Here is a 22,624-nt window from a genome sequence, read left to right as displayed (position 1 = left end):
AGTTTTGGATGCATGAAATCTTCGCTCAACGGTCGCTCGAGCGTGAGACACAATCCTTCGCTCGAGCGTAACTCTTGTCGCTCGAGCGTTCTTCCAGATGCACACACACCTGAAAGCATGCAATTTATGCTCGAGCCAACCTTTTTATCGCTCGAGCGGAAGTGTGAAATAAAGTTGGTCGCACGAGCATGGAATCCTTCGCTCGAGCGAGGAAGCAGAATTATGGGTTTTCCAGATTTGCTTCCAATCTTCAAAACACGAATTCAACTCTTCAAAACGCATCTTTTGGGCCCCAAAACTAGAGATAACATAGTAAACTTGTAAAACATGATGAATTGAGGATTATTTCACAAAATTATGGCCCAAGAGTTTGGCCTTTTTGCATAAAGTTATAACATAAATTTTATGGATAACTCATAAGTGTAACATGCATGAACTCCCTTGAATTCAAGCACTTGAAAACTAAATCAAATTTGGCAAATTGCTAGAAAACATGATGAACTCTCAAAACATAGATGAGATAAACACATGCATGAAAGAATCCTTTGAAATCATGCCCAATTTGTGAAGAAATGCACATGCATGTATGGTATGGCCTAATTCATCTCAATTCTAACGCAATTCCTTCATGAATTCACTTAATTCACCAATAATCTTGTAGAATCCAACTCAATTATTCAATGAAGAGTTCAATTTCTTACCTAGGGGCTTGAATTCCCAAGAGGTGAAGTTAAAATTCTTAAATCTTCTTCAAATAACAACAATTCCTAGCAATCCCTTGATTTGAGCCCAAATTCTCAAGTCTTGAACCAATTCTCCCTTCTCTCACTTTCTCTCACGTTTTTGGGTCTTGAGAGCTCAAGGATGCACATAGACGAAGAAAGGAGTGAGTGGGAGAATGTATGAGATCAATGAGGCCACTAAGGCCTTAATTAGGCCATTAAACAAAAGTGTGTTTAATTAAGGCTAATTAGTGGACATTAGTTTAATCTAATTTAATCGTTTCAAATCGAATTTCAATTAAGCCTACCATAAATTTCTAAAAATCCTAATTAACACATAAATTAAGCCAATTTTTGATTCAGATGCCGATAAGGCCTTCAATTTGCAAACTGAAAGGAAAACATAAACAGATTTTCCTACGTTAAACAGATATAGACATACTTGTGCAATACACACATGCAATTTAATTCAGAATTTCGTCCTAATTACCAATTAAGCATAATTAACCATGGATTAACGTTAATCAGGGTTTGGGGTTATTGCACAACAAGAACAAGCTGCAATCCCCAATCCAGTTGGAATGGTTCAAGTGCTTCAGACTTTGGCCGGGGTGGTGCAACAACAAACCATCATAGGGAATAACTTGACTAGACTTATGGAGTAACAACAACGGATGCAGCTAGGTGTTGGGCCAAAACCGAGACCACGTGGTAACATTACTGAGTTTAAGAAGATAGCCTTGGCATTTGACGGAGCCATAGACCCTTTGGAGGTTGAAAAATGGTTGACATAAATGGAAAAGTTGTTTCCCATTTTTGAGTGTACAGATGATCAGAAGGTGACCTATGCTACGTTTATGCTACAAAGGATAACTAATGATTGGTGGCAGATGGAGAAGCGCGTACATGAGCATGATGTCAACCCGTATACATGGGAAAGGTTTAAGAATGCATTCAATGGGAAATACTTCCCTATGAGTGTTCGTCTACAAAAACATAGGGAATTTTCAAAGTTGGAGCAAGTGAATAAGACGGTTGCAGAATATGAAGCCGAGTTTACGAAGTTGTCTAAATTTGCACCAGTATTTGAAGCAGACGAGGATAGCAGAGCACGAAAGTTTGAAGGTGGGCTAAGAACGAACATTATGCAACAGGTGGTTCCTTTCGAGTTACCTGCTTTTGGAGCAGTGTTGAATAATGCATTGTTGGTTGAGAAGGGCCTCACTAAAGCCCAAGAAGAGAAAGAAGAGAATTATAAGAAGAGACCTAGTTCTTCCAACTTTCAAACTAACAATAGTTCGAAGGGCAATGCTAAGAGACAAACCACTTCTTCAGTTGTGAGTTGGGGAAGTCTAACGGTGGGTGGTAGTGTTGACAAGCAGAATGATCGGGTACAGTGCACTAGATGTAATGGGTTCCATCGGGATAGTGAGTGTCACTGGAATACTGGGGCTTGTTTCTCCTGTGGGCAACAAGGACACATGATAGCTGATTGCCCTAATTAGAAGGGGCGTAAGACTGAACAGAAAACATGGACAAATAAAAGAGCATCAACAGACAAAGGGAGTTCAGGAAATCAAAAGAAAAACGGAGGTCATAAGCCAAAGACTCAGGGCCGAGTGTACGCACTCACGCAACAAGATGTTCAGACGTCAAACATGGTGGTGTCAGGTACTGTTTTAGTGTTTTCTATTCATGCACATGTGTTATTTGATTCTAGCCCTACAAATTCATTTGTGTTTATGGGATTTGTTGAGAAACATGGATGGAAATGTGTCTCTAGAGAGATCGACTTATGTGTGGGAGGTGTTATGGTTACTGACTTAATTTACAAATCTCGTGTGGTTAGTATAGATGACAAGAGGTTGCTTGTAGACTTGACTATTTTAGATATGCGGGACTTTGACATAATTCTTGGAATGGATTGGTTAGGAACCAATTATGCTTTTGTTGATTGCCGAGGAAAAAGGGTAGTGTTTCAGATTCCTGATCAACCAGAATTTTGCTTTGTGGGTAGTAGAGTTAACACTCCTCCTCTGGTAATCTTAGCTCTGCAAGCTAAACGGTTGTTAAGGAATGGTTACGAAGGCTATTTAGCTTCTGTGAGAGATACCCGTGAGACTAAATTGAAGTTAGATGATATTCTAGTTGTGAAAGAATTTCTCGACGTTTTTCCTGAAGAGTTACCGGGGTTGCCACCAGATAGAGAGATTGAGTTTGCCATCGAATTGATACCTGGTACGGGTCCTATCTCCAAGGCTCCGTATCGGATGGCCCCAGCAGAGTTGAAAGAGTTGAAGGAACTGTTACAAGAGTTACTAGATAAGGGCTTTATTAGGCTTAGTGTTTCTCCTTAGGGTGCGCTTGTTTTATTTGCGAAAAAGAATGATGGTAGTTTTTGCCTTTGCATTGATTATCGAGAGTTAAACAAGGTAACAATTCGAAATAAATATCCTTTGCCCAGAATAGATGACCTGTTTGATCAGTTGCAATGAGCAAAAGTCTTTTCTAAGATTGACCTTCGTTCTGGCTATCACCAGTTGAAGGTTAAGGCAGAAGATATACCTAAGACAGCCTTCCGAACTAGGTATGGGCATTATGAATTTTTAGTGATGCCGTTTGGGTTGACCAATGCACCTGCAGCTTTTATAGATTTAATGAACAAAGTATTTAAACCCTTCTTAGATCAGTTTGTGGTAGTTTTTATTGATGACATTCTTGTGTACTCGAAGAGTAAAGAGCAGCATGAAGAACATCTGAGAATCATGTTGCAGATATTAAAGGAGAATAAATTATTTGCTAAATTAAATAAATGTGAATTTTGGCTAGAGGGTGTATCATTTTTGGGTCATGTGATATCTAAAGACGGGGTGTCTGTTGACCCCAAGAAAGTAGAGGCTGTGGTAGAGTGGAATAGGCCTACTAGTGTCACTGAAATTCATAGCTTATTGGGTTTAGCAGAATATTATAGAAGGTTTGTTGAGGGATTTTCCCGAATTTCTATGCCTTTGACTTGTTTAACACACAAAGGGATTAAATTTGAGTGGTCTGATGATTGTGAGAAGAGTTTTTAGGATCTAAAGAGTCGATTGGTGTCTGCTCTAGTACTTATAGTTCCGTCCGGGGATGAAGGTTTTACCATCTATAGTGATGCATCGAAGATGGGCTTGGGTTGCGTCCTGATGCAGAATGATAAGGTAGTGGCATATGTGTCTAGATAGTTGAAGCCATATGAGCAAAATTACCCCATGCATGATTTGGAGTTGGCTGCTGTGGTGGTTGTACTGAAAATTTGGAGGCACTACTTGTATGGGGTAAAATGTGAGATATTCACTGATCATAAAAGTCTGAAGTATATTTTCACTCAAAAAGAATTGAATATGAGGCAAAGGCGATGGTTGGAGCTATTAAAAGACTATGATTTAACTATTAATTATCACCCGGGAAAAGCAAATCCAGTGGCGGATGCCTTGAGTAGAAAGACCCTGAGTAATTTCGCTACCTTGATCGTTGACCAAAAGAATATCTTGGAGGACTTGCGGAGGTTGAATATTAAGATTAGATGGCATAACCATGGAGTGCAGTTAGAAAACCTTAGAGTTTAACCCACATTGATTGATAGAATTAAAGATGCTTAGGGAAGAGACCCTCAGTTGCAAAAACTTAAGGATGAAATGGAAATAGGGTTACAGATGGAATTTTGTATGCATGAAGATGGAACCTTGAGATTTAGAGAGAGGTTGCGTGTACCAAATGATTTAGAGCTCAAGAGAGAAATCCTAAGAGCAGCTCATACCTCGAGGTATACTATACATCCAGGGAGCACTAAAATGTATAAAGACTTGAAAAGAAACTTTTGGTGGAATAATATGAAGAGGGAAATTGCTCAATATGTTGCTCAATGCTTGGTATGTCAACAAGTGAAAGTTGAACATTAGAGACCTGCAGGTAAGTTACAACCTCTTCCTATTCCCGAGTGGAAGTGGGAACATATTACCGTGGATTTTGTGACAAGGTTGCCTAGAACCCAAGGTGGTAACAATGCTATTTGGGTTATCGTTGATCGATTGACAAAATCCATCCACTTTCTAGCTTTTAAGGTGGGGTTCTCCTTAGAGAGGTTTGCAAAATTGTATATCAAGGAGATTTTGAAGTTGCATGGTATTCCGGTGACCATAGTGCCTGACAGAGATAGCAGATTTGTATCTATGTTTTGGAGGAGGTTGCATACAGCTTTGGGTACTAGTTTGAATTTTAGCACGGCCTTTCACCTCAAACTGATGGATAGTTAGAGAGAACGATTCAGACTCTTGAAGACATGTTGAGGGCTTGTGTTATTGATCTTGGAGGTTCTTGGGATGAGTATTTGGCCTTAGTGGAATTCTCTTATAATAATAGCTATCATGCGAGCATTCAGATGGCACCATATGAGGCTTTATATGGACGGAAGTGTAGATCACCTATTTGTTGGGATGATGTGGGCGAAAGGAAGTTGTTAGGGCCTGAGATTGTGCAACAAACAGTAGACAAGATCAATCTTATTAGAGAGCAACTTCGCACTGCACAGAGTAGACAGAAAAGTTATGCAGATAACAGGAGACGCGATTTGGTGTTTGGGGTTGGAGACCATGTGTTTTTTAAGGTGTCTCCTATGAAAGGAGTAATGAGGTTTGGTGTTCGTGGTAAACTGAGTCCTAGATTTGTTGGACCATTTGAGGTTTTAGATCGAATTGGAGAGGTAGCTTATAGACTTGCTCTACCACCTTCACTAGCTGGAGTTCATAATGTTTTTCATGTCTCAATGTTAAGGAAGTATATACCAAATCCTAGTCATGTGATTGATCATGCACCGTTGCAGTTTAAGGAGGATTTGACCTATGAGGAACGCCCTGTACAAATTGTTGATCAGAAGGAACAGGTTTTGAGGCGTTGAGTCATCCACTATGTTAAGGTTCAATGGAGCAATCACTCAGAAAGAGAAGCAACTTGGGAACTCGAGGATGAAATGAGATGAAAGTATCCACAACCTTTTGAGACTCCAGGTATGTCAAATTTCGAAGAAGAAATTTCTTTTAAGGATGGAAGAATGTAAAACCCAAGTTATATGTAGAATTATTTTTCGATAAAGTAGTAGTTAAATTAATTTGTATGGGTAATTTAGTAATTTTAAGAAATTAGGTTAATAACCCTTTATGTAAAAGAAGAAAAACAAAAGAAAAAAGAAAAAGAAAACAGAGCCTCGTGTCTGTTTGCCCGACTTTAGAGTGTATTTTTGAATTCCTTTTGGGTGGTTCATATTTTGGGATTGATATGTGATAAGTTAAGGTTAATGGTGGTGTAATTTTGGGATGCAAGTTTGGCTGGTAGTAATTAAAAACTTATATATGTTTATAAACAACAATAGAATAATTTAAGCTTTGAAAATTTGTTCAAGTCGTAGTGGCTCTGTTTTGGTGCTAAGGTTTGGGAATTACTGATAGACTATAGGATTAGCTTTTTCTATCATAAAGAAAAGAATGATGGATACAATATGGTGATCAATAATAATTGTTTATGTAGTGTAATATTTTATTAGATTTGTGAGATTGAGGTGGATCTTGGTAATTTGAGATTAGCTTGGGAAATATTATTTTTTTAAGCGTTTGAGGTAAGAACCCTCTGTCACTGTTGGTTCATTTTTATTCCTATTGAATCGTTTAAAATTATAAATATTTATTTATAGCCATCATGTTCCCTTAAAATAAAATATGGGTCAAGTATAAAACAACATCGAATACTATTATGAAAATTATTTGAATATTTTGTGAAACTAGTCTGAAAATTGTACCAAAGGTTTATTCTAAAAATATCAAATATTTTATTTAAAAGTTGTGTATTGTTTGAATTTTGAACATCACTCTAGTTTGACTACGATTTGGACCCTAGTCAATGGGGGTTATTTATTGGCACAAAACTAGTTTCTTTTGGGGCTTTACCGCCGGCCTATGTGTGGTTCTGGGCCTTGTCACGGGCTAAGGGACCGTAGTCACCAAGACTTAGGTTTTGTGAATCGCATCATTGAACCATCTGAATATTAAACCATCGATTTGGACAACGAAATTTCTTCGAATTATCTCATTGTCTTTTCAATTAGAATGTATTGCTACATTGTTTATTTTCAACTATGAAACCATCTTACAAAATAATTGTTTATTTATTGAATTGTAGCAAAAATATATTTATTGGTTATCGACTATGTTTTTTTGTATACTTGATCCAGCTAGCAGTGATGGTTGGTTATTTACTGGGTTGTCTAGCTTACCCTTATTTGAATTTTTTTTTTTTAGATTCTGAGGAGTGGAGTTGCGCGGGGTTTTTACTTGTGGGAGTAACGAGAGTATAACTATGATTTAAGTACTTGGATTATTATTTTGTTAGTGGATTAAATTAGTGGACTTGGTGGACAATTTCATATAAGAATTATTTATTTTTATGGATTTTGGCATTATGATAATTAAAGATTTAATTTAAGTATTTTACATTATTGGTTTATGTGATTGGACTCTTAGCCTTGCATGCTCACTTAAACGAGTGTGCGGCGTTGTCACGGAACTTGGGGTGTGACATAACTACCTCATAGTTTTTGACTTATACCCCTTAAAAAATAATTTGCATCCCATATTTTTATAATTTTTTTTTCTGCTTCAGTAATTTCCCCAAACAAATTACAAAAACATTTTCCAAGAAACAAGAATTGATGATTGTATTTTGAATTGACAAAGAGAGTTACAATATTCAAGTAGTGGAGTTTTATCATGCAGTGGAAGAGGAAAAACATAAAGGGCCAAAAGGCAAAAGCTGATGAAACCGTCATGGCTTACGTTTCTCTGCAAAAGACATGTGTTGCTGTCTTTCTAAGGTTCTGAAAGGTGTTTCCATTCTAGCAGGGAAATTTTTTTTGAATGAAACGGTTTAGAGTAAGGGACAATTACTTATTAGTGGGGGTAACTGTGTGGGTAAGAAAATTATATTATAAGTCGGTGGAATTTTTTATTTATTTATAATTACAAGACAGATGAATGATATAATTTTAATTACAAATGTGTGGAAATTGTTCTTCACGCACCCTCTTGCTTCCTTCCTTTTGTCTTCTAACTTTTGCTCTCTCTCTCTTCCTTCTTTACCCGTTCTTTAGGGATGGTAATTTAAACCCGACTTGACGGGAACCCGATCTTTTGACCCCGATTAGAATGGATTTTTTCCAAAAAAATACTCCCGACAGATTGGAGATGGTATTTGAAAAATGAATCCCCAACTATTTTTGGGGCAGGGATGGTGGTAGGTTCCTCTGCCCGGCCCCGTTCCCGTCCTCGAACAAAAATTACTATTATACCCCTATATATATATATATTATACCCCTCTATTACTGACTCATTTTAGGGATTTAGTTTAGGTTCACATCGCATTCTCTCTCTTCTCTCGTCTGTGTTTGCGTTGCCGCCGTCACTTGCTCCTCTCTCACCGCCGTCGCTCGCTCCTCCCTCACCGCCGACGTCGCTCCTCCCTCATCGGCATCTCCCTTCTCCCTCACCGGCTCTCCCTCTCTCTTACGGTCTCTGTTATCAGAATCTTACGATTTGCGATTTTTGCAAAATCGATATGAATCTATAGGTGAATCTATTTTAGAAGTGAATTTATTTTAGAAGTGAATCTCTAGTGAATTGTACGATTCACAATCGATCGCGATTCAATTCACTTTTCACAATTCATGTAGTTTTTAAAATTATATTGTGTTCGACATATTTTTGACTCTTTTTTTCTATATCTTTTTAGTGAGAATGACATAATACAACTTTTAATAACGTTTAATACCAAAATAACCAACATATATACATGATTTGTTGTTATTTTAGTGATTATGGAGTTTTTAATAGGATCCAATCAGATTCAGTCAGACCCAACATATTTTTAACGCCTCTTCTCATTTTTTTTCCCTTTAAAAAATCATAATATATATTCTAAAGATGTTTATGATTAAAGTTACACTGTGAATTATCTATTGCTCTTTTATAAAATTGAATATTACATGTGTGAGGTCAGTTATACATTTTAAAATATTTTAGGCTTTAAAATAAAATATTCTAAATAATTCTTTCTTATTATTTTCTCACTGTTACTTAGAAAAGTATGTATGTTTATTGTCCAAATATCAATATCATTGCTAATTATTGTTAGTTTGGAAATTGATAGTTTGTTTATTTGATTATTATCTTTATTAAGAATAATTGATAAGAAATATCTAAAAAAAAAAAAAAAAGGTAAGATGGTGATCTTACATAGGAACCTTTGTTAACTTATTACCTATTAAACTACGTGATTATCATTCAAAATAACATTTTTATTGATTTAAATCTAAATATTTCATATTCATAAGATATATTTGACATATAAATGTGTAGATATATGTTTTTAAGTAATTTAGAAAACGTAACTGAATTTTTACGATTTACGATTCGATTCGAATCGTAATTTGACAACTATGCTTACGGTTACGGCGACTCGCCTCTCTCTCTCTCTCTCTCTCTCTCTCTCACGGCTATTGTTGCTGTTGGTCCTGCCTTCATTCTTATCAACGTCTCTCTCTCTCTCTCTCTCTCTCTCTCTCTCTCTCTCAACTTTATACAAATACCCATTTCAATCTACTGCTTATACATTGCTCTCTTTCTGTTTGAGGTAATGCCACTGAGAAACTTTTGACTTTTTTTTTTTTTCATGTCACAAAGTTTCAATCTTTAGTTCATGTATTTTCATTTTTTTTTTGCTCTTGTATATTGTCACATTGCTTTAGATAGACATAGATCTGGTGCTTTAAATACAAAGGGTACTTACGTGTAGGTCCTAATAAGTGAACTTATTGTCTAATAGGTCCTATGGAAAAAATTTGTCATAAAAAGTCACTAATTGTAAGTTTTAGCAACAATTTATAAAAATCATGATAAAAAGAAGTCACTAATTGTCAATTTTTAGTGACGTATGTAAAAAATTGTCACAAAAAAGTTGTTTTTAGCAACAATTTTACCAAGACTTATTTTCAATAAGACTTGATGGAAATTAAGTCTAACTATTAGAACCTATTGGTAGTTTATCCTAAATATAACAAGCGTTTTGGGCTTCAGTTTTGGGCATTTGGGTCTGCATCATTTGGGAAATTTAAGGGTTTTGTTTTGGTAAAATTTGGGGTATTGTGGATTTGGGAATTAGAAATCTTGTTGCACTGAAAACTACCTATTGTTTAAGAGATACTTATTGATTTTAGAAGTTAAGTTAACTAATATTATGTTTGGACATCATTTGATTATGTTTTTATATATATTATTTTTATTTGCCTCAAAAAAAAAAAAATGGGATATGCAAAATTCAAAAAAAAAAAAAAAAAACAAAAAAAAAGGTCAGAGATTTTTTGGAGTCGGGGAAACCCGATCCCCGTTAGGGGGCGAAGGTAGTGGCGGAAGGGTGATGGGTTTCATACCGGGGATCAAGGGCGGGGACGGAGAATTTTATACCTTCAGGGATCGGGGACGAGGAGTGTAATTCCCGACCTCGCCCCAGCCCGTTGTCAATCCTACCTTCGTCCTTTATTGCTTTCTCTGTCTTTCTTCTTTTTTTTTTAATTTTTTTTTTATTATTATTTTGTTTTCATTTATTTAAAAAAAAACATGTATAAATTTTAACATATAAATTTAATTTTTATAAAATTAATATCATTCAAAAAGATATTAATAATATATTTAAAATGAGACTAATATTAAATATATAATTTTAAAATTTAAAATAAATAAAAAATACACATTTTGAAAACTTACATAACTAAAATATAATTAAAGTTGGCGTCAATAAGACTATCTAAAATTACCTAAATAAAAAATATTAGTTATTTCTCTAAGTTAAAATTTAAAAATTAGAACAACACAATTATGCTGAGGGCAAATGATAAAAAAAGAAATTAAAAATAACACATTCTGTTTTGTTATTTTTCAAAATATATATTATAAAAATAGATATTTTAAAAATATTGTAAACTAGTTTGACAAAAATAAATAAAAAAAATATTAACTCAAATTAGACAAGTAAAAATAAAAATAAAAATATTCAAACATACAAATATTTTTAAAAAAAAATTTGTTCAAAAATGGTAGAATTGTATGAAAATGAAAATGATTTTTTTTTTTGCAAACTATTTTTATTTTTTTGAGAAAAAAAAAAAATAGAAGACAAATTAAAAAATTTAACCAAATATTTTATATTTCAACTTTAAAAATAATTAAAAAAATTAGTTTAAAAAAATTAATCACATAGTATATTTCAACTTTATAAACAGTTATAAAATACCAAAAATTAGTCACAGAAAAGAAGAATTCATATAGTATATTTCACCTTTAAAAATATTTATGCATAGTGCAAGTCTAATTTGTGTCCGAATGCAAGTTCAATTTCTATTGGGGTGCAAGTTGAAAATGGATGTAGTGGAAGTCGAGTCTGTGTTGGGTGCAAGTCTATTTAGTATGGAGTGCAAGTCGACTTCGCGTGGGGTGCAAGTCTATTTTGTATGGAGTGCAAATTGAATCTGTGCAGATATAAATTATGTGGGATGCAAGTCTATGTGCAGTGCAAATTTAAAATTTATATTAAAATTTTTAAAAAATTGTGTGGAGTGCATGTCAGTCTATTTAAGATGCACTCTACGCAGACTCGACTTGCACTCCACGTAAATTCGACTTGCACCTACACAGCATAGAATTGCACCCCATACAGTTTGAACTTGCACTTGAACATATATTGAACTTGTACTCGCACAAATAGTTGTAAAGCTAAAATATTCTATGTGAATTTTTCTTTTTTATGACTAATTTTACTATTTTTATAACTATTTATAAAGTTAAAATATGGTGTGCGATTAATTTTTTTAAACTAATTTTTGTAACTATTTTTAAAGTTGAAAAATAAAATATTTAATTGAATTTTTAAATTTTGTCTTCTTTTTTTTCTAAAAAAATAAAAATATATAGTTTGTTAAAAAATCATTTTCATTTTCATACGATTCTTTCTTTTTTGAACAAAAATAATTTTTTTAATATTTCTATGTTTGAATATTTTTATCTTTATTTTTAATTGTATAATTTGAGTCAATATATATTTTTTTATTTCCGTCAAACTAGTTTACATATATTTTTACAATATATTTTGAAAACATAAAACACAGTGTGTTATTTTTAATTTTTTGTTTTATCATTTGCATTCAGCATAATTGTGTTGTTTTAACTTTTTATATTCTGACTAAGAGCATCTCCAATGGAGTTGCTATTCAAGCTGCCATAGCTAAAATTTGACAGGAATGGCAAAAAGAGGTCTCCAATGGCCAAAGCTAATTTGACAGGAATGCCAAAGATAATATTATTTAGAGATTTAAATAATATTGTTTATTTAAGTAATTTTTGGAAGTCTTATTATTCATATCAACTTTAATTATATTTTAATTATGTAATTTTTAAAAATAATTCATTTATTTATTTATTTTAAATTTTAAAATTATATAGATTTAATATTAGTCTCATTTTAAACATATTATTAATATCTTGTTAATGATATTAATTTTATAAAAATTAAATTTATATATTAAAATTTATAATTTTTTTAATAAAAAACAAAAGAAAAAAGAAGAAAGAAGAAAGAGAGAAAGCTTGAAAGAACGGAAGCGGCAACTGAAAAGGCAGAGAGGGGAAAAATTATTCCATACCCCACGTGGCAATTTCATAAATCAATTTCAGTCATTTATTGGTGGGGTATCTACATGGGCTTCGCACCAATGAATTATTGATATTAATTTGTGGCATGACTACACCAATGCCTTTAGGGCATAATTGCTAGAGAGAGAAAAAGACAAAAGGAAGAAAGGTAGAGGGTGCATGAGAACAAGATTCTCATATAATGAGTAATGTTAAGAATTTCAAATGTTAAGTCGTAAAAATATTGATAAAATATTTAAAGTTTATAGCATTTTTCTAATATAATTTTCCTTCCCCCCTTATAGGTAGTCACCCCTTAGAGTAATTACCTTATGAATCACTTTGCTTGGTTCCCATTTTTTAAAAACAGTTTTCAGAAAATTCTGTACTTTTATTTTCCGTGTTTTTTTGTTTTTATTGAATTTTTTTAATATTTTATGCAATTTTTTTATTTTTTAGACACACCTAATATAAATACACCTAAAAAGTAAAAAAATTGTAAAAAAAATCTTTTAAAAATTCACTAAATACCAAAAATACAAAAAAAAAAAAATACAAGAATTTAGTACATTTTTTGTATTTCTTAATTTTTTAAAATATTTTTTCACAATTTTTTTACTTTTTAGACACATCTAAGTAAGGTGCATCTAAAAAAGTAAAAAAATGTTTAAAATTTTAAAAATATTCACTAAAAACAAAAAAACACGAAAATCAAAAAACTCAATTTTTAAAAAACTTAATCCAAAAAACTCAAACCAAACACAGTGATTTATATCATTAAACAAATTGACAACTAATCTACAACAGCTTGAAACATAGACAGGCCCGGCCCTGAGATTTCCGAGCCCAAAGCCAATAATCAATTAATAAATTTTTTAGGCCCTTCACATTTTTTTTTCATTGAATGAAAAAAAATGGAAAAAAAAAATGAAGATAAAAGACAAAAAAATTGTGTCAAAATCACAAAAAATACTTAATATTACATTACAACAATTAATAAGTGTCGCTTGATTCTCGCCTTTCTTGCATTTTTAGAAGCAAATAAATCAATCATACTGTCACGACCACATTCCGCCCCTAGTAGAATGGTGCCATGATGGCCAGTAATCCGAGATTACCAAAGGCCAACTTACAAAGTCACACACAATTAGAGTATACATATGGGGCTTACATGTGTGGAAGCAATAAATTTAAATCTAAATAGTCCATAAGAACTGTGCATAGATCAAATGGAATGATATACATAACACGGTTTTACAACTTGAATACAAATGAATTAAAACTAAATATTACATCTTGACCAAAAGGCTTCTCAAGCCGACATATACAAAAGACATGCAATACAAAGTCAAGAAGCATAATCTTCAAGATGCTAGCAAAAACATGAATCCAAAACATCTTGCAAATAATCATTTAGGCGTCACCGCCTTCTTGCTCGTCACCTACATATATATAAGGAGAGGGTGAGCTTGGATACTCAGTGAATGATATTAGTAATGAAAGTTTAATGAATGATATCCGATATCTTTATCAAAACAATACATATCATAGCTTGTACAAAATCAAGGGATGAATCAAGTTCATCTATCAAGTCTTTCAAAACTTCAAGGGAAGCTTATTAGCATCAATAAAATACAAGGGATGACATTCCGGACAAATCCACGCGGAAAACCGTCGGCGGCAAAACAAAGGAGATATCTCAAACAAACGCGCTAGTTGCATTATAGTCCCCTAGCACTAAGGACTTTCCAAGACAAACGCTCTAGTTGCATTATAGTCCCCTAGCAGTAAGGACTTTCCAAGAATGTCATCAAAACAAGATAATACTTGATAAAAAACTAGGGATAATCATTCATGCTTGATCAAATACTTTTCCAAAACGAAACAAAGCTTTATCAAAACTTTATAACATAGCTTTATTAAAAATACCACTCACATAGCTCTTCGGGTGTAGGGATTAAGGCAAGAATCCAAGACCTACAAATACATGGCAAAGTCCACTGAATGCACTTCAAAAAAACAAGAAGATATGCTCAAAGATGGGTATGAAATGCATCCTTAAAACAAGCTTTTCATGAGTGTAAATGATCTTGGCATTTCTTTCAAAACTAAGTCAAGACAAAGCAAAACACGCGCTAGGAGTTAAAACACTATTTCTCATCTCGGGAAAACATGTTGGGTACCAACCAGGTCTTGGCCGAGATCCCACACCTCTTGGCCGAGGTGTGGTCCCGATGACCACATTCAGGGAAATTGTCACGACCCAAACCCGGCCCTATGGGTTTAGCACCGTAACCGGCCAGTAATCCGAGATTACCGAAGGCCTGCTTAACAGTAATACAGTAAAACAAAGTACAGGGCCTGGCGGAAGCCAAAACAGTAAATAAACAATGTCCAATGAGCTGTGACAGTCTGTATGCAAAAAGACTTTTCATACATATATACATTCAGTACAGGAAAGTATACACAATATATATAATCATTCAGAATAGGGACTCAATCCCTAATATAACAGTACAGTACAGTGCTATCGGTCTATACAGTTTACAAAACAGGTACAGAGACAGAAGGGGGAAATAAAAGACCCCTAAGCCATAGCATGGCAGGCTCGGAACCTCGCAGTGAGGCATAGTAGTTGGCTTGACAAAACTGGAGTTTACCCTGACGCTTCTAGCCGCGTTCTGGTGCCTGTACACCTACATATATATATGAGCAGTGAGCTAAAGCCCAGTGAATAACACAGTGCGTAAAGGGGTTAAGAATGAATGTCCTTACAGCAATGAAAACAGTTCATTGATTCAGTATATCAGTCATTCAGTCATATGTGGTACATCCCTTAGCATAGCAGTACAGTAAACAGTAGGTCTTAAAAGACCGAACAGTAAATGATGGCCATCAGTCAGTAAACAGTAGTGGTTCCAACGAGGGAACCGACAGAGATCTCTATAACAGTAACAGTAACCAGTAGGTGCTAAGGATGCCACAATACAGTTCAGAATATAGGACATACATTCAATCAGTTAACAGTAATCAGTTCAGGAAGCAGTACAATCAATTGTTCAGAAGATAATCATTTTTGAACATATCTTTACATAGTTGTTACTCATAGAGTTCTGGGCTACAGTAAGCTAGAGCGCGTCCCCAGTCGCCAACCCTACACAGTTTACAGATTGAACACACACTAAGCTACACAGGTGGGAAAATAATAACTTAATCCCTAATTGTCTCGGTATGTTCTACATCTATATCCTCAACAAGATGTCTTAAACTAGGCTTAAAAATGCCTAGAATGGAATGAGGATGCAAAGATGTGATCAGAAAACAGTTTCAGGATTTTCAGAAAAACAGAGTCCCGCTCGAGCTTAGGTTTCCCCGCTCGAGCGGACATGCAACAAAGGTACACGCTCGAGCGGCAAATACCCCGCTCGAGCGTACTGTAAAAGTATTGGATGGGTGAAATCTCCGCTTGACGGACGCTCGACGCCCGCTTGAGCTTGAGACACATGCCTCCGCTCGAGCGCCCAATGCTCCGCTCGAGTGGACTGTAAAACAATGCAAGATGCTGGATGCTCGGATTCCCCGCTCGAGCGCCACTTTCCCCGCTCGAGCGAGAGTGCAAAATCTGGAAAACCCAGATTGCACCTCCAAGCTCAAACTCAAGTTTAAATGCATCAAAACCGATCCTCTTAGGCCCATTTTCTGGAAAACTCTTATAAACTCATAGTTAAACATGATTCAAAACTCAATTTGAGAAATCAAAGCCCAAGGGTGTTTAATTCAAACTCAATTTCAAACTAATTTCATGAACATGGAGAACATGCAAACATGCATGAATTCAAACCAATTCAAAGCTTCAATTTCATGCTCTAGTGAGCCAAATCTTTCAAAAACATGATGAGTTCATGGTCTCTTGTAAAAATATGAGCATGCATGTACAATTTCATGAAGAACAAGCTCAAAAATGCAAGAGTATGCCATGCATGCAACAATTAAGCTTCAATTCAACAATAATGAACCAATTCTAGACTTAAATCACTAGAGGCTCATAAATTATGCAAGAATAAGTTCAAATACACAATAAAGAAGGTCAATGATCTACCTTAGGTCTTGTAGTCCAAGAAGGGAGCCCAAATATGCAATCTATACTTCAATCCTCTTAATTTTCCAAGCAAGGGCAAGCAAAATGAGATGAAAACTAACTCTCTCCCTTATCTCCCTCTCTCTAGTCGGCAAAACAATGAAATGAGCTGGTGAAATGTTTTGATTCAATGTGTATACAAGTCTCATAATGTGCAAGGTAGTGGCCACTAAATGGCACTAATGGTAAATAAGTGTAACAATGCAATTTAACCAATATTTAATCTAATTTAATCATACCTAATCAATTTTCAGGTAGTTACACTATAAAATCACATAAATCACAATGATCATAAAACACTAACCAATTCCCGGTTCGGCCGCCGATAAGGCCTTCGATTAGCAGTTTAACATAAAACATGAACAGATAGTCAAACAGTCAAATAGATAGATTATGTATTTAAACAGATACAGTCAGTCAATTAATTCCAGATTCCAGTCAGTCAGTTCAGTATTTTAATCAGTTCAATTATCAGTCATAATCGGTTCAGTTTAACGGTAATCAGTGGTTATTCGGTAAACAGTGACGAGGGTTATTACAGAAATGGAGTCTGGAAATTCTGGGTTTCTTTTTGAAGAACGTGAATGCTAAAAATCATAACTTCTTTATTCAAAATCTGAGATTTCATGAGATGAGTTCGAAAACATGGACCATGCTTAAAGATCTTATGAAAATAAACACAAAAAGATGGAACTTGTTACAAACTTTCGGATCAAAACATGGTTTTCTTTCAAGAACACAAGAACATCATTTTCTCTTTCTAAAACCGAATTTCAAAGCAATGCATGGCTCATGAATCATGCTAGATCATGCAATGTAGTTAGATGAACATAAAGAACAATAAGAGCAAAACAAGAATCTAACCTCAAAACACGAATCCAACGGTTCAAACTCTAAGGATTAAGCTTGGAAATCTAATCTCCCTCTAAGAACTCTTCTTCCTCTCTTCCTAGAGCTTCTCTCTCTTTCTAGAACAAAGATATGACAAAAGATGTGTTTTCTCTACTGTCGGCTGACTTAACCCTCTGCTGGGACACGTGGCAACGGCTGGTTGGCTCTTCTCAAAAGGTGACTGACTGACAAGACATGAGCATGACAAAGTGTATACAACAAGCAAGGTGACATGGGCACTCCGGCAGGTAATGATCTCAGATTAGGACAAAGGCTTCGGCAAGTAAGGTCTCAATGATCTCGGCTAGGAAGGATAACACTTGGCCCAGCTGTGCCACACCTCGGCCTAGATGTGCCACACCTCGGTCTAGGTCATTCCAGTCCCGGTACAAGATCACTAGGTGCAAGGTTCAAGGATGTCGGATGCCTAGATGATGACATCTCGGCCAAGACGCTAGGGTGAAGATGGAGGTCAACCAAAGTGGTTCCAAGATGGTCCTAGGTATAAGAGGTTCGAATGTGTGACCTAGGCTTAAGATGACCTCGGCTTAACACACACCAAGCGAGAAACAAAACATGCAAGCAACACTTAGACAAAACAAATCAAGATCTGTAAATGCAACTTAACAAAACAAATTCATGTGTATGCATGTGAGCATGACCAAGATAAAGCAAGGGTTGTTACACATACTTGCATAATCTAATTTTTTTGCAAAATCATTTTCAATGGATAACAATGTTAATTATTTTAAATGAGCATTTCAATTTTTTAATGGGTCAATTAATTTTAAGTTAGTTTGGGTTTTCCTTAATTTTTTTTTGGATTTAAAATATACCTAATATATTACAATAAACTATAATAGGAGGGATCCTTTTTTTGGGTCTAATGTTAATTTTTTTGAATGAGCCTTTCAATTTTTTAATGGATCAACTTATTTTAAGTTAATTTGGGTCTTCTTTAATTTTTTTAAATTTAAAATATACCTAATATATTACACTAAACCATAATAGAAAAGGCCCCAATTTTTTAAGTCTATTTTGAGGGGCTCTAGGCATGGCCTTGTTGGCCCATGCCCGGACTGGCACTGAACATAGAGAATTAGATTCACTTGGAATATCAACAAGCATGCAGATAATCAACAAGAGTTTGACGTAGTCAAAGCCAATAAAAATACAATGATCTCTCTGACGCAAAATTTCTTGTTCATATGCTTACGAGTTAGTAAATTGCAAAAATCAAAATTTCCCACTACACATTAATCGCTTCTAAAAGTTCTCAAGACCATTCCATGCATGCTAATATCAAGAACACACATAAGTGGTCTTGAGAGGTCAAAGAATGCATTCAAAGAAAGTGGCAAACCCATTTATTTTTTGTTAGCCGTATATTATTATAGATGTATCTTATCTATTCGTATTGTATCTCTCTCTATCTCTATCTCTATCTCCTTCTAGTCTTATCTCTATCCTTTTCTGTACCTATCTAGGTTTCCTTTCTGCCTATATATACAAGCTTCTCCTATTATATTATTCATTCAATTCAATATACAGTCTCTCCATTTTTCATAACATTTTTAAGAATTTAAAATTTCTATTGAACTCTGCCAACCAATTGGAAAAAAAACAGAACAAACTTGCAGTACTTTCCAATTTAGTTTCAACCGGTACCACAAAGGAGGAATACCCAGAATCCCTCGCGCCAATCTTCGATCGAACACATCAAAATGTTCACGTCTCAGAGAATCCAAAAGAACCTAGGCAGGCACAGCCGGCAAAAGCAATTCACGAGCTTTCTGGAGATGCGAATTAGCTACAGATGCCATCTCAAAACAGCATCACACAAACGCTCGCGAGAGTCCACGCAAATCTCCATTTGGCCTCCCTGGTTAACCAACAACCCGTGTTTGGCTGCCACTTTAGCAGGTATGTAAGAAAACTGACGGCGGCGGCTGGCATGGTACGGCAACGGCTTAAGCAGCAAAAGAAGGCCACTAGCCTTGCCAATATGTGAAGCTGTATGATCTGCAGCAGTGGACTTGATACCACCTGCTTGAAGAATCTTGTACAAGATAGTTGAAACAGTGTCCTCAGCATACTGCTCCAACTCTTCAATAGTTTCTGGGATTTCAATAACCTCTCTTTTTGCATCATTCATTCGAGCTTCAATGGATCGGGTCAGCCAGCCCTTGTTGATATTATGCTCATATATTACTGATGACAGGGCCTGAGCTGTTGGGTGCTCAATTAATTTGTTGGCAAATATCTTGTCTATAGCTTCTTGCCACCAGAGGAGGCACATAAGGCCGATTTTGGGATCGGAAGCAATATCCATGGCTCTTGCTGTTTCAACATTGAAAGCACGGAGAGCAAATGCAGCCTTTCGCATGTTCGGGGGAAGTTCAAGAAAGCAGAGATAATGATGGTAGTCATAATTTCATATTTGCTGTACACAGTAGGAGAAAGCCGTCCGTATGCCACCAGAGGCTGATGCAACACTCATTAAATCCCAGCTACGATTTCCCTCCTGCAACCGTATTACTTAAAAAGCAAGGAAACTGTTTATTAGAAGGGCATAAAGGAGGAAATAATATCTATTTAAAACAAAGGGTTACACAAGAAGGAAATCATGAACCTTGCCTGACAAAAATATGCTTCGAACCAAACTATGAAGTTTTGGGACTATCTTAGAGGTTTTGCGGCTGAGAATCAACACCCTTCGCTATGTTTGGGTGATCTCAATGAAGTTGGCTCGGTGCAGGAAAAGTAAGGACAGACTGAACATTTTCAAAAGCTCTTGCTTGCATTGTGCTTTTATGGACTTGTTCAAGGGCCCTCATACACATGGTAAAATATAAAATAAAATAATGAGAAGGATAATATTCAGGAATAACTAGATCGTGCTTTTGCTATAGTTGGGTGAAGACAATCTCAAAAGCTCAAAAGGTGTCAGAGCAGCCGTAAACGTGGAGTTGAGATGACTTTTGGAAATAACAAGATTAAAGTTGCTAATATAAAGTCTCAGTTCGCTGATATTCAGCTTCAACCCCCTATGGAATCTAACCTTCAGGCCCAAGAGATGCTGAAATCTGAAAGGAGACTCTTATGAAAAGGAAAGAAATGTTTTTTCATCAATGCTCTCGGCTCTGATGGCTAAAGTATGACCCTTCTTTCATGCAGTTGTAACCTAGAGATGTCAGCAGAATCATTTAATCAGGGTGAATGATAGCAGTGGAGTTTGGTTCAATTTGAATGAAGACATCAATGTGCATATCCAGGTTTCTTTTCCAATTGCTTCAAAGCTCTGGCCCCAGGAACATAGAAGAAGCTCTGGTGCAATGGGTTATGTAAAGTGTTTCAACAGTTTCCTGCTTGGTGTTTGCTCATTGAGAAAAGCTTCTTTACTTCCCTCCAGAGGTCTTCGTCAAGGAGACCCTTTGTCCCCATACTTTTTTCTGCTTGTTGCCAATGTGCCTTCTAAATTGTTTTCAACAACACAATTTCTTGTTCAAAATTAAGAGATCTTGCCCACTGTTCTCCCACATTTTCATTGCTGATGACGCTAATCTTTTTATTAAAGGAAATGTTCAGGAATGTCAGAATATAAACTACACCAGATTTACAATAACTAGTAATTTAATGCCACGTAATCGCTTCAATCAAACAAGTATGAACCGTTCCACGCAATATCTAGTCTACCCCAAGATTATCAAAACTATCAGTGGTTCCAACACTTTCCACTTGAAAGCCACCACTACCACCAACCTCTACGGTGACACTCTTACTAACCCAAACAACCATCCCGAATTGATGGATGTGGAGAGAATTTTTTTTGGGTGTATTTAGCACATCCCGAATTGAAAATGCAAGAATTTTTCTTGTTGATCTCATCAATTTTCACCCTTCCCTCTAACTGTGCACTCAGGGACAGAACTTGCACTTCATCTCTGTGAAACAAGACATGCATAATATTTTTTTTACCAATTGATATAAGCTATGAGATTCCAATTCAAGAATGGAAAATAAACTAATGCTAGTTTACTACATAAAAGATAAAACCATTATCTATTCACATTAACAACAAATTAATAAAAGAATTATCATACAACAATTTGCCCTTTGTAAATTTCAACTTAATCATCGTTCAAAATGATGGAACTCAATGTTCCTTCCAATCCCAACAGTCTTCGATGATTTACCTTATTCTAATTTTTTCAATAAAATCAACTTCCATTTTGTTGCTAAACTTAGTTTTGACAATATTTATGCTAGGACAGTTTTGCAGTAGAGACTAGAAGAGTAAGTAAATAAAATAAATGTCATATATATTATTCATTATATACATGTCTAATATTCTTCCAACTAAGAACCAATTAGTATTGCCTAATAATAGGGTGAATTAGAAATATACCCCCTGACGATTACTTAAAATACAGATTGCCCCTTGTAATTTGTAATTTGGAAAATTACAAATACCCCATTGTAAGAATTTTTTATTTAGCAGAATTAATTGACGAAATAAAATTTTTAATTGTTCTCATATACAATAATAAAATTAGTTGAATTATAAAATTGAAATATATTTATGATATCATTAAAAACTGTTAATTGACTTGCTGATTTATTGATAAAAGAGGCCATTTGTTATAAAATTATAAACTTCACGGGGCGGGATATAATTTCCAAAACTATAAGGGGCAATTCGTATTTTAAACAAATCTCAGGACTATTCCAGTGAAACAGTTATTTTAGGATATACAAATACTAAGCAGTTTAAGCTAACATCTATAGCTACACAGGCTATAAGTTTTTAATTATTCCCAAACTCACAAGCTTAAATACAGGTATAAAAGTCTTGGATTAATACTATAAACCAACTTGAAACTTAAACCAACAGTGCCAAACAAGGAAGTCTTCAATTAATATTATTTCAATAAATGATTTCTACATCATGATTAACACTCTGATTAGCTCAAGTTGCACACATAAACAAACCACCTGCAATGAGATTTGGCAAATCCTTGGTGAATCTGTCAACAACGAAGAGCTGCAACGAGATCTGCGGTTGAGTAATGAGAAAGAGCATACAAGTGAAAAATAATAGAAGTAGAACA

General features: G+C 35.0%; 1 protein-coding gene and 1 pseudogene across 1 annotated transcript; one reads left to right on the top strand and one right to left on the bottom strand.

The window, feature by feature from the left end:
• The first annotated feature begins 2,380 nt into the window (after positions 1-2,380).
• Positions 2,381-3,079, top strand: LOC114259744 (uncharacterized). Its single transcript, XM_028199769.2, has one exon. The coding sequence runs from the start codon at positions 2,381-2,383 to the stop codon at positions 3,077-3,079; it is 699 nt and encodes a 232-aa protein (XP_028055570.2).
• Positions 3,080-19,069: 15,990 nt separating this feature from the next.
• Positions 19,070-20,973, bottom strand: LOC114259771 (uncharacterized; annotated as a pseudogene).
• Between the last annotated feature and the right edge of the window lie 1,651 nt (positions 20,974-22,624).

This window comes from Camellia sinensis, chromosome 8 (genome assembly GCF_055761805.1).
Source record: "Camellia sinensis isolate YWXY chromosome 8, ASM5576180v1, whole genome shotgun sequence".
Lineage (NCBI taxonomy): Eukaryota > Viridiplantae > Streptophyta > Magnoliopsida > Ericales > Theaceae > Camellia > Camellia sinensis.
This window is presented reverse-complemented; position numbering and strand designations above follow the sequence as displayed.